Genomic DNA, 13,458 nt, shown 5'->3' on the forward strand with positions numbered 1-13,458 from the left:
CAGGCTAATTAAGTATAGGAATTAAGTGTTTTTACTTTTTAAAGTCCTACTTCTGCACAATATACATCCTTAATTTGTTTCCATGCTGTTTGGATCGCCATTGACCTCTTTCAGTTTTTCGATTAACAAAACTTTGCCACGAATCTTTGTATTAAATAAATAAAGCGAAAGGATCAAACTTAATTTAAATTTACAATACTGTAAAAATAACTACTTTTGTTAAGTTGGGGTAATTTTTGACCCTATTTTGATAAACGATATAAAGTTAATATTCTTTGCCCAAATCAAATTGTTACCTCAATAACGCTATTAGCCATCAGCCCACAGACTGCCAGCTCTCCTCCAAAACCTACTTCAGGGCCTCTTTTTTTCACCTGTCTGGAAACTAAAGAACACACATGAAGTGCAAAAATGTCATTTTAGAGTTGGCCACTTGGACAATTAAAAGATTTGTCCAAACACATGTACAAAAATGTGATATTTCTCACAGAGTAACAAAAAGCCTCTGATAACACTGGAAAATAATTTGTATTTCTATTATTAAATTTTAATAATGAAAAAAAAAATGGTTGTATTTTTCTTTTAGTAAATATAAGGGGTTAGTTCTGACTGACACTAAATGTGTTACTGTAATGAGAAATATTATTTAGAATTTAATATTACATTTATTCAAGACATGTGTTCTATCTCTCCTCAGTAAAAGGCAGATAACATAATAGCCAATCATCTATTATGACATTGTTTTCTTTTCAACTTTTAAATTATAAATGTGGTGAAAGCTAAAAAAAAAAAGCTTACAGTACACCTGAACAGGAATGTTTAAAAAATATATTTTGAATGAAAAGGAAGTTAAAAAAAAAAGTAATCAAGATTTAAAAGTAGATTATGCATCAAGGAAGAACATTTAGAGTGATTACTTAGTTGATTTAAAAGCTGTTGTCAAAATCGACCCCAAACACCATATTTATTTTGTCAATTTGTATACACAAGTGTAAACAAAAATAAATTTCGTTAAGAAAAACTCTCTAGACAATTTCATTTTTTTAAAAGTGCAGCCTTGATAACGTAAGCAGCAGTGATAAACACTGTAATGAAAAACAGGAATGCAATCATATGACTGTATAGTTACAGTTCTAACATTAATTTTCTTTTTTATTCTTTTTTTTAATGACCCTAGAATATGGATCCCATAGCATAAGATAGCACCAGAAAGCTAACACTGCAGAGAGGATATGCATATGTTTAATTTATATCCAATATACATGAATGCTTATACTGTATATGTGATTATATCTTAAACAAAAAACCCAGGAAACAGTACACATTCAGGAAAAGTTCAACCTGTGCATTATTGATCTCTACCAAACAGGTTTTCCCTTATGTTTGGACATACATGCCTGTCAGAGGAGAATTTAGAATTTACTGCAAAGATCCTTTGGTTCCACAAGGTTGGGTTTATCTTTAAAAGTTCACATGACTTGGAGAAATCTGTTTTGCAAAAGAGCCATTTAAGCTATAGGCAACAAATACCCATGACAAATGGTACAATGGCCTCTACTTATAAAGAGCTTTTGAAGTAACTTTTTACACTAAAAAAGTTAACTTGAAAAAATGTTCACTTGACAGATGTCCTAAGCCTTAATATACCAAGATGCAGAGGCGAATGTGTTTGCCAGGTTGAGCAGTTTAAAACTAGCCTACTTCTTTATTGCATTAGATATGTTACATTTATTTCTTCACTTATTAACTTTGCAAATATATCTAACCAAAATTATGAATTTGAAAGCTCTACAACCTTCATGGATTTCTTTATTAAATCCAGTAAACTTAAACACAGGAGCACTGAGCTACATTAGAACAACTCTACCTCAACACCTCAGCTGCTGAGGTGACATGCTGACTCTCTGCTGCCCATTTACATGGTAAATCAGGGTCTCATTCTAGCATTAATGTGAAAGCCAGTGGAGGCCTTGGACTTTTCCAGGGATTTATATGGAAACTTTGAATGAATACATCAGGAAATGTATGCGGGGGGAAAAAAGAGAGAAATGCATCGAAACATGGCAAATGGGAAAGGATAGATAAAAGCAACAGAAGGTGAGTCTTGCAGAGGTGAAATGATTAAAAAGTATGAAAATACAGTAGGGAAGAGTGAGAGCAGGAAGGGAAAGGAAACATTAAATGTGTGATAGGAGGGGAGGAGAGAAAATCGATTTCTATTTTAGGAGGAGGCAAGACCATTGGGTGGAATAAGTCTAAAACATATTTTATCTAACATCACAAACACATGGACTTGGATTTTTTAATATAAACTCACTCGGAGATCACGCAAGGAGATTGCTTTTGGGAACGTAATTGCTTTTCAAGTGGATGAGCATGACTTCTGCTCCTAAATGCAAGAGGATGTATGCCTTGTTAGGGTGTAACCGGATCCATCAGCAATTAGCTTTGATTGACAACCTGCACGTAAGGGTCTACTGACCTAAAGCATCTTAGTAGGAGGAGCCGCCTAACCTATTAAGAAAGAGTGAAACACTCTAAGCTTACCCTTTCCCTCAAGGCCGAACTTAATTAGGTTGTTTGTTTAGCACACTCTAATGGAGAGAGCAGCAAGCTGGGTGAGAAGGTTGATTTTCTCCTTGAAACAATGAGCTGAAAGAAAGCTGGCCAAGGATAATTTAGAGGACAAAAATGTGCTTAATGTTGAAAATTCTTTGTGTCTCACTTTGCCAGGACAAATATTGATGATAGTGAGCAAAAATTACTCAATTTGAAAACTTAAAATTCAGTTAATCCTCCTATAATAGTTTGTTGTTGAATTTACATGAACAGTGAATATTTGTGACAATAACAACAGGGGGAGAATTAACAAGAGGGGGATAGTTACTGTTTTATACTTTTTTTTTTTTAGACAAAAAATGATTGAAGCTGCATCTAACTGGTGCAATTCCTCAGAAAAATTACATTTTATTTTTTTTCACACCAGGCCCCCTTTAAGGTCCGTCCCTAAATAGAAGGCTAATTATAGGCAAGAAATTGGATATGGGCCTTTGCACACTCTAACTCAGAAAAAGAAGGATCCAGCGAGAGGGAGGTGGAAATGTCAGACCCAAGATGAGGACACAGGATCAGACAGGTAACGCCTGACCCGCTGAGGAAACATTTAAGCGATGGCAAAATATTGCATTGGTGAGGGCACAGAACTAACTGAATGAGACATCTGAATTGTGACACTTAAGGGCATAATCCAAAGTACATCTCAATCTACTTATGCTAATCCAATCCTTATATATTCTGAAGTGGTCTTGTCACCCCTGACCACTTATTCAATCTTTTGAAGACTTGTGAAGGGAAGGAGAGTTCAGTTCTATATCCAGTCACGTCTAACATGCTTAGTCAGCATTTAAACAGGTGTTAGATCTTCCTCTTAAGCAAGTCTTTAAAAATGTTGAACATTAAGATTAGCCATTTACTGTGTGAGGGATTTCCTTCAAGTCAATGAGTCCATGCATTTGTTACTTCAATGTTGGACTATTGTTATTCTTTACTTCAGGAAGTCCACAAACTGTAGTTAAAAGCCTTCAGCTGATCAAAAATGCTGCAGCCAGAGTTCTGATGAAAATTAAAAAGAGAGATCATACCTCTCCTATCCTGGCTTCTCTTTACTGGCTTCCTGATAAATCAACCTTTTACATATAAAGCCTACGGTGAGAAATCAATGAATAACCCCAACCAATCACAAAAGATGGTCTGTTAAACGCAATTGGTTCCTGACACGTTGCAGTGTTAAAGTAACACTTTGAGAGTACATTTGGTCCCACACTAATTCAGAGTGGGACCAAATGTACTCTTTAGTGTTACTTTAACACTGCAGCATTTACTGCATAAATCATGGTTGTCTGTTTGTCCCTCCCCCCTGTGCTCGTAACCTGATACATGAAGGAATCGACCCATCAATGCTCGTGCAGGATGCCATGGCTGGAAGCTAGCCACTGTTATGCTACGTTTACACCTAAACAGCAAGAGCAGCAAAAATGGGCATGTTGCTTCATTTTTTATGCTTGTACAAGTTTAGTTCTGATGCACGGCTAATGCATCTTTGCTAGGGTGACCAGATTTGGGTTTCTGAAAAAGAAGACACTTTTTTTCTGAGGGGGGGAGTGTCGACTGCTGGGCTGCTGACTGGACCTCAGCAGAGAGCCATGAGCTGCCCGTCTTCAGCTGGAGGAGGGGCAGTTCTGCTGGAGGTTTCTTTCTGTTAAAAGGAAGTTTTTCCTCTCCACTGTCGCTACAAGCATGCTTAGTGTGAGGGATTGCATTCCAGACAATTAGTCGGTGCAATCAACTGGTTTTCCTAAGATAGAAAACTTAGAATCAATTTGACTGTATGATCTGGTGAACTGTAAAGTGCCTTGAGATGACGTGTTGTGAATTGGCTCTATATAAATAAACTGAATTGAATTTAATATTTAAATTCAATTCAATCCACATCTGCTCAAGCTTGCTGGAAAGGTTAAGGCTTTCAGTTTGTAAATCTTCTAACATCACCTTTAAGTAGATAATTGCAAAGTTATTAGCTGTTGCAATTTATTGTTTGTGCATTATGTCCGATTTCCTCATTTTCAAGAAACATGTGCAGCAGCATTAACCTTCTGCTACCACTTAAAGTATCATCAGTAGCTACATTTACATTGGACATGGGTAATCAGCATAAATGTCCGATCAGACTAAAAGTGCGTAATGTAAACATTCCAGTTGGAATATTCTTGTTGGAATTGGGACGATGTGAATGAAATCGACAATGCGATCAGCACGCATGTAAACCCTGGACAGGATCAAGTCCTTCTGAATGAGACAAGCTGAACTGTGCATGTGCTACTCAAGTCAACGTGAAATATTTTTTCTTCGAGTGGCCAGAACCTGTGCTGGAATATTCTAACTGGAATGTTTACAGGACACATTTCTTCTCTGATTTTTACTCCGATAAAAACCAGCATACGCTGTATGATTTTCGGGGCGATTTTCCAGTAGTGCGAGAATCTTTCGATCGGGCCGACTTTCAGCCCGATCGTGTGTCATGTAGTGTACAGGGGGTTACGAGGGGCGATCAGCCTTGTACGACCACCTCCCGATCAGGAATCGTGAGGTCGGGAGAAAATCAAACATGTTTGATTTTCTCCCGACCTTCGTGGGCATATATCGCTCAGTGCGCATGAGCAAACAGGGATTCTTCTTTTTATTCTTCCTCTGAGATGAAAACACAGCAGCATGGCAGGGATGCAATGAGTGAAATGCAGTTATTTCTGTAACATTGACAGACCGTAGTAGCCAAGTTTGCTCAGCCATGTCTTTTTTCCAAATACGTTGTTGCATTTTTCTTTTTAGGACTTTCAGCACAAAATTGCACAAATTACCAAGGCAACGCGTTTCACTATAGTGAGCTTAATATTCCCCTTCCATTTGTTTGGCTTCCGGATAGAGGAGTCAGAGCAGCTCCATCTCACTGCGGAGCTGAGTCGAACGTGGTTTTTAGTCATGCAGTGTGAGCAGGTAGATCACATGAGAGCGTCAAGCCGAACATATATCGTAAGCTGTGAGCTCACACTCTGAGTAAACCCTGCGGTTAATCGTACAGTGTGAGCAGCAGCTGCGTGCAACAACTGAAAAATATCGCCGGGCTTAACTAATTGGATAGTGAAATTTTCATATGTAGGAATAGCTGATAGGAAAAATTAGTACGATTCAAATTTATCAAAAAGAAAACCTGAATGGCATATGAGTTGTCTGATTTGTATGAATAAAAAAAAAGAAAATGGGAATGTATATTCCAACACTCAAATTGATAATACTCATTGTCAATGTTCACTTGTAACAATACTTTCATTAGTTTAGTGTAGGGGAGATTTGACTTACGCTGCTTAGCATATGTGTTGTAATTTTTAAAATGGTCTCCAAACCATGACAAACAACATGACTTTTTTTTTATTCAGTTACAGTCTGCAAGCCATGCATCCTAAACATTTTCCAAGGTACTGTATAACATGTAAACTTGATGACTAATTCAGCAGGATTGCAATTTCCATTATTTTTTGTTTATATTAAGATAGCATGCACTGATGTAAGGCTGAAAAAATTAATAGGTGATTAATTGATTATTGAAACAGTCGTCAACTAATTTAGTAATCGATTAATCGTTAACTGGAGTATAGAGATTCTAAAACATTCCTTTATCTGACAGAGCCACCCACTTAAAGCAGCAATTATAACAAAATGTATAAAAAGCTTGACTTGTTACCAAAGAGAGCGGCTGAAGGCTCTGCTCCCCAGCTCTGGAACTCACTCCCTCCTGACCTCCGCAGTGTTGACTCTCTCTCCTTATTCAAAACCAGATTTAAAACCCATCTGTTCCAGCTCGCTTATATGTAAATACATTGCTCTTGTCCCTCCACGTAATTGTTTTTATGTTTCTGTAATTGTATTTTTGTATTTCTATTTTCTGTAAAGTTACCTTGAGTGTCTAGAAAGGCGCTGTTAAATAAAATGTATTATTATTATTTAAAAATATATGTAAATATTAAATAATCTTTTTTGCCTGTACGTATGCTCTATCCAGAACTCCTCAAGTGGAAAAATTTTAGCTTTACCTGGTTTAATTTTGCAAAAAGTCTTCTTTAAGGAACTTTTTGTTATCTGATTATTAATCAAAAAATGTATAATAATCGTTAGCTGCAGCCCTACACTGATGCATGTCCTCTTATGCACACATTAGCTATGCACAGGATTCAGTAGACATCAGGGCTTAGCAAACATATATAATGCCAAATTGACATTGGTTGCGATGAGATGCGATGAAATTTCAAAAAAATAAATTAATTAATTAAAATTCACCTTTAAGGACCTTTAAGGATAGGCATTTTTTCTTGACTGTTTTGATCAACTTTCAAGGCCTTATTCTAGGGTTTTTTTAATTAAAACTTTCAAGTATTTTTAGAACCTGTGGGAATCCTGTTAACAATTCCCTTTTGAGATGTGACGCCAGAGCTTTTTTTGTTTTACAGACTTAGTGGAAATGTCAATCAGTTAACTTTTGACAAAGAATCAGAAAAAGTGGAAAAAGTTAACATCTAGGCATCTTTCTTAAATGCAATGTTGACTGAGAAATACAATAAAAAAAAGAGAATAAAGACTAAATTCTGGTTTCAGAGGCTGGATCCACTAAAAAGCTGCAGGTGAAGCTGACAACCTTAGCTCATTTTCAGTTGCCTCCTTGCTCTACTTTAGTAAGCGCAGATCTGTGAAAAACCCATTTGCCTCTTGCTGATTTCATTGCTTTTCTTTTATGTCATGGTTGAATTTTCAGGTAAAGTAATCTCAATGTCAAACAAAGATAAACTATTTTAATAAAAACAAAGCTTTAAATTATGTTTTTTATCAGTTAAAGATGCAGTAGTTCATTTAAAAATAACCATGTATAATATATTGGGAAAAACATCACTATGTCCTGACAGTAACACACGAAACAGATAATCTGGGAAAAAAAAAATAATAATAAAGCTTCTCTGTCTCTTCCCAGTGATCTTAATGCCTTTTGCAGGAACAAACCGCTCCTGGTCAACTATACAGAACAGGAAGAAATGTCTTAGCTCGATCAATCGTGCTGCTCTATGTGCAGCCAAACCCCTCCCTGGCACAGCCCATACCATCTCGACTGATGCTGTGCTGCAGCTGTGCAGCTGTGTGCCAATGTAAAGCATATCACTGATGTTTGTTCCATACCAGTGAATTAACCATAGCTGTTTAACCGCCGTCATATTTATTCCTGCTCACTAGCCTGCATGTTCACAGCAGGCTCCGCTGTGGGGGAGGAGCTGTGGAGCGAAAGTTTTAGGGCTGCAGAAAGCAAGAGGGAGGGATCTGTGAGGAGTATTTAAGTCCACAGTTTTCTCAAAACTCCCTTCTGCAACTTAAAGGGGGGGGAAGCTATAAAAAAAAAAGCAAAGTATATATGAAAACATGAATTCCCCAAAAGCACAATGAATGGTTGTGGAACCCCTCAAGTTTTTGTGAAAATTGGCAAAAAGTCTTTTTCAATGCGGTGTAGAAGGACATGTGTTGCTTTTTGATATTTTTTAGCCTTTTTTGCCTTTTTAGCCTTTTTTGTGTTGTATGACAAGTTCTATTTAACATGTATTTTTATAGTTTGAATCAACGTTGAAAGTTGCAAGTAAAATAAATGCAATTTTCCGAAGAAAACAAAAATGAATTTCTGTTTTGTCAAAGCAGATTTTTTGAAATATCAAACAGAGCCAGAGCTCTTTACATACCTTTCTCTTTTAATAAATATAATCTTAGACAGACTGACTTTTCTTGTCTGAAATATTTAAAACACTTAAGATAGAAATATGTAAGGAGGAAAATACTTCTTAACAGCGTCAGTTTTACTGGTGTACTTTTTTTTTTTTACTGTTTTTTTAATGGTAAAATAAACAGGTACCATTTTACAGCTGATAGAAGGGGAGGGGGGGATTCTGAAGAAATGAATGATATACTGATTTTGGAATTGAGATATTTTTTTCAGGGGGGGGGGGTTTAGAAATAGGAACACCTCTGAATGAAGGAGGATAGTAGCTCTGGAGAAGAAGTGGAGGGGGAAAAGATGCTATCTGGAATTTTTCTCTAAAGGCAAGGCAAGACAAGGTAAATTTATTTGTATAGCACAATTCAGTACAAAGACAATGCAAAGTGCTTTACATTATTAAAATATAGGAAAATAAAAAAAGAATCCAAGCAAGTAGGGAGAAAAAAAATGCAGAAACAAAAAAGAATATTAAAAACACTTGGACTAAAGAAAATAAAAAAGTACCTCAAACATCAGTCTTGTAAATTAAAACTGCTGCACTATAGGGATGTTATTTGGTTATACAGATTTCAAATCAAACCTGTAAACAATTATAACAAAAACTGACTACTGTGCCCTGAAGCTGAATGTAAGCTCAAACACACTTTTAGGTTTCTGTTTGACACTTGCCATTCCTGGTTCAGTATATGCTAACACATCCATCTCTGTCTGCCCTCTCTCCCTGTCCACTTCATCTTTATTCTGCTCTCTGGAGGTCTAAAATCCACAGGATCAGGTCAGGTGCAACTACAGGGCATCAGAGGATCAGGCTGTTGATGATGGATGATAGGAGTTCTCCTGAGTGTGTGTGTGTGTGTGTGCACATTCAGTAGGATTCTCTATGCATTAAACTGACACACTCCCCTGATGTGAGGAAGTGAGGGGTGATAATGGGTGGTGTGGAATGAGGTTAAGCGCTTGCATGCCTTACATACATGTCTGAATTAAAAATCCCAATATAACCTCACAGCGGCACTGAAACAGAAAGGTTAAGCCTCTATTACCATATCGGTTAACTACGCAGAGCTAAAAACCATTTGGCTCCATCACCAAATGCCCCAAATGGACACTGTCTGCAGCAGGCGATTCAACTCATGCCAGGAAAAATAACAAGGGTGTGTTTATGTGCTTGGAGATGACACCTCTGCTCCTCCCCCATACTTTCCACAAACTGTGAAACTGCGATCCCCTTTTGCTTCACTTTAATGTTTACATACACAAACATAAAAGCATGCATGAACCAAAACACACATTTAGATGCATATTTACAGAATACACTACTTTGTAGGAGGCTTCTCCTGCAATGGAGGGAATTATTTTATAGCTGAGTGACTGTACCACCTGATCATAGGAGTAACTCTATTTATGTGATGCTCCTGATGATCTTTTATCAAGACACACCCATTATTTGGTGATAAAATCTGTGTTTCATAAAAGGAATGTCTCATACATTCGATTAACACTGCTCTCTGGAAAATGCTCTTATTCTTTGGATTCCTTTAACTGCTATAAATAAAGAAATATATTTTTAGTCTATGTATGTTTGATTTTCTGCTACATGTGTATTCAACCTGAATGGAGCCAAAATACAACATCAGCCCCCTCATGGGTTGTACTATGTTGCAAAGCCCAGGGAGATGCATGGGGTCGAGATAAACAAATAGGTCGGGTTTTGATTTGTGATCCAGCTGTGTAGTTGCCTCCATGTAGCCTGTCAGGTTGCTGAGGAGCACGGCTGGTTGCCTTTTTTTTTTTTGCTATTTGTGTGTTCATGTGTATGTATATTTTTTTGGCAGCGCACGGATGGATGATAGCCATCCTGACATTCTCTATATTGGCACAAATCTTTAGATATCTAGCTGAGCCTGCTCAGCCCTGTCTCTTGGACAATACAAACAATGGGTTTTTGGATATTTTCTCCTTGAAAAAAAATTCTTCTGCTAGACAATGTGCTTTGGACTGCGCAGGGTGCAACGTTATATAGCAGAGGGAGAAGACACGGATGGATGTGTTTGTATGGATGCTTATTTCTGATTTGACAACGCTTCCAAGGTTTCAGATAGAAGACATTCTAAGAGAAATAAATCTGCTTAAATTTCCCTAGCAGGGGAGTATATTTATATAGAATTTAATGATATTTAGTAACCAATAGAGAAAAATATTAAAGCCTCTTTAGCTTTTGTTAGTAGTTAGCGGGACTTTTAAAACGACAACCACGGCCTCATTGTTAACTGTCTGCTCTATAGTTTATAGATACTTACCTTAACAATATTAAGACATAAATGTGAGGCAATTCAAGCTTAACTAAGCTATGCTATTTTTTAGTGATCATCCCTCACCACTATAAATTGAAAGGACACATGTCAGCATCTCGCATTTTAGTCCTTCTCTCCATCAAAAATTGCTTCTCCTAGCTTCTCTTCTTTAAACCAACATGCATTAAAATTTAAGTGGAAAGGTGGCACTTTGTGGCATCAGTGCCTGGGGCTCTGAATAAATCAATGATGCTTAGGCAAACTATGCTTTAATTATACATGGTTAAATGTAAAACTTCAGGCAAAGACACCATAGGGTGATGACACTACAACCCCTGGCAGATAAAGAGTATAACACTGATTTCCTGACCACAGAGCAATGTTATGCATATAGAAGCCACTTTGACATGTCACACTTTACAAAAATTTTGTCAAATATGTAATACAGCTGTTTGATTCTATTATAACTTAGAATAACTTGTGCATTATGTTAGAGTACTTCTTAACTTATCCTAATAAACATCTGAGAAAGAATTAAACCACATGAAGAGACAGAGGACAGGTAGAAAACACACCTGGCACATGCAGCAAAGATGCTCTAACACACATTATTGTCCTTGAGAAGAAAAAAAACCTTTGATTAGGCAGAAGGCAATAAAAACCAACCAGCCTAGCGAAAGACAGAATAAGGTCATGAAAAACAACAGCAGCGGAAACAGTGCAGAAGTCTTCAAATAAATGTAAAGTACAATATTGCTAAATTGTGTCTTTACTCCTTCGAGGTAAAGACAAAAAGGGTGTGAGAATATTAGACCTGTAGAGAAGCATAAATATAAAAATGAGGCAATATGTGACCTCATCTCTTATTTATCATGTGGGAAACCTTTTTGTGCTTTCTATAAAAGATTCAAAGATGTTCGAACATATTTAAATTTCTATGTTCTTTTTTTACTAGTTTGTTTTCTTTAAAAAGAAAGAAACAATAAAAAACTATTTAAAAACACACATTCATATTATGTCACTTTCATAGGCGGGGTCTCCTTCAACTGCCATTTATCTTTATGTTCTAACCATATACCACTACAACTACATACCTTACCCTACGAACCGTTTTTAAATTGTCATCATCTGACAAATATTAGCATTTTTCTGAATAAAAGAAACTCTAGAAAACAATAAATAGAAAAAAACGAGGGGCAGAAATGTTCCTTGTTAAACTCAATAATGGTCCAGCTCTTTAAATTGTCCCTGCATCCACATATATAGACCCAAAGACTCAATGCTTAATGACACAACAATAGACCCCTAAGCAACATTATCTGGGTGGGCCCCATATAAAGTACAACACACCATCCCCTACCCGCCCCCCTTCACTAACACATTGTACATAACAGTTATGGTTTTAATCTACGCTCTGGATTACCCATTAAATCAAAGTTGTAGTGTAAAAAAATAAAATACTAATTCTTTTAAGATCTTTATTGCGGTTTGATACATATTATAGGAGTGTATTTTTTACCAACCATCTAATGAACTATACACAGTTATTAACATAGTAGTTAAAAGTACCACTGTCTGCTTTGCTATTGGTGTGGTGTTTAAATGGCTCACCACCCTGTGGAAATCTGCCATGTATTAGAGTATAATTATGGTTCGGTCAGTTAATTTAATACCGGGTGGTTTTAAGAGGAATTTTTGCACCATTAGGGGGCCAAACAGTTATCAGTGACGGGGCCCCTAAGAGGTCAGGGGCCCCTAAGCAACTGCAGTCTCTGCTTACTGATGGTTATTGCAAATAATTAAATGATTGAACTATGCAGTTATCAACAAACTTATTGTTGCGTCTTTATCAAAAATAATAATCACTTATGCTTCACCTATGCAAGTTTAAAAAAATGTTTAATCTGGAAAAGCTGGGATTGTGTCAGTTTAATGCATAGAGAAGCTTATTGTTTTTGGTTAAAAACAATCCTAAATATGATAACAACAACTTTAAATAACAGCTTGCTCAAGAATATTGAACTAGGCAGCTGAATTTGTTTGCGTCTACTGAAGTCAGAGAAAAACCCGAACAAAGTCCGCTAGGAAAGAGTGAGATGCTCCAGGAGCGGAGCGCTCTTACCGTCCACAGCCATAGTGGGTCTGAGCGTGTATCTCTCCGTGGTGTCAGCAGGACTCCCTCATTCTCCCTTAGAAATAAAAAAAAAAAAATGTAGGTTACTGTGAGAGAGGATGAAGCGCGCCTTTGGCCCCGTTTTCCCCTCTATGTGAGCATGGAGGCAGCACTTTGAGCAACCTTGCTGAAAATAAAACAAACTCGCCTCCACCGCTGATCTCCGTCGGTTCACGGCCATTTATTGTTCGGGACGTCAGGAGCGGTCCGATAGGAGGCTGCTCCTCCTTTGGCTCCGCCCCCCCCTCTCTCCGTACCTGACCGCCGGGAGACAAAAAGGTCATCCCGCCCCGACGGCAGCTGTTCCAGCTTTACACAGGAGACGCAGCAACCCGTCTGTCCCTTCCGCTGGAAACAAACACACATTTGCATAGAACCACTAATTGCTTTAAAGTGGCACCTGTCATAGGTCTGTTGCAAGGGATCAGTTGTTTACTTTAAATCTACCAAAACAGACAAAAAAAATAAATAAACAAAAATACATAATTCTAATCTTTTACTACGCAAAAATTTATACATTTTAGGTTGGAAAAATCCTACCTTATATTATTTAGCTTTTTCTTTATTAGGCGTAATGACACAACCATAAGCAACATTATCTGGGTGGGCACAATATGAAGCTACAACACCTC

The 13,458-nt window shown here is 37.2% G+C and overlaps 1 protein-coding gene across 2 annotated transcripts in view; it reads right to left on the reverse strand.

Moving 5' to 3' along the window:
- The window catches only part of samd10 (sterile alpha motif domain containing 10), a 77,189-nt gene extending 64,093 nt beyond the window's left edge, over positions 1-13,096 (reverse strand). The window contains exons 1-2 of one of the 2 annotated variants that reach the window (XM_015379249.1): positions 12,975-13,096; positions 12,776-12,842 (exon numbers count right to left, since the gene is read on the reverse strand). In XM_015379249.1, coding sequence (XP_015234735.1) covers positions 12,776-12,788 — 13 coding nt within the window. In that variant the 5' untranslated portion in view covers positions 12,789-12,842; positions 12,975-13,096. The other variant, XM_015379248.1, reaches the window with a different exon arrangement.
- Positions 13,097-13,458: the final 362 nt, after the last annotated feature.

The sequence above is a fragment of the Cyprinodon variegatus genome, unplaced genomic scaffold, assembly GCF_000732505.1.
Source record: "Cyprinodon variegatus isolate N-32 unplaced genomic scaffold, C_variegatus-1.0 Scaffold188, whole genome shotgun sequence".
Lineage (NCBI taxonomy): Eukaryota > Metazoa > Chordata > Actinopteri > Cyprinodontiformes > Cyprinodontidae > Cyprinodon > Cyprinodon variegatus.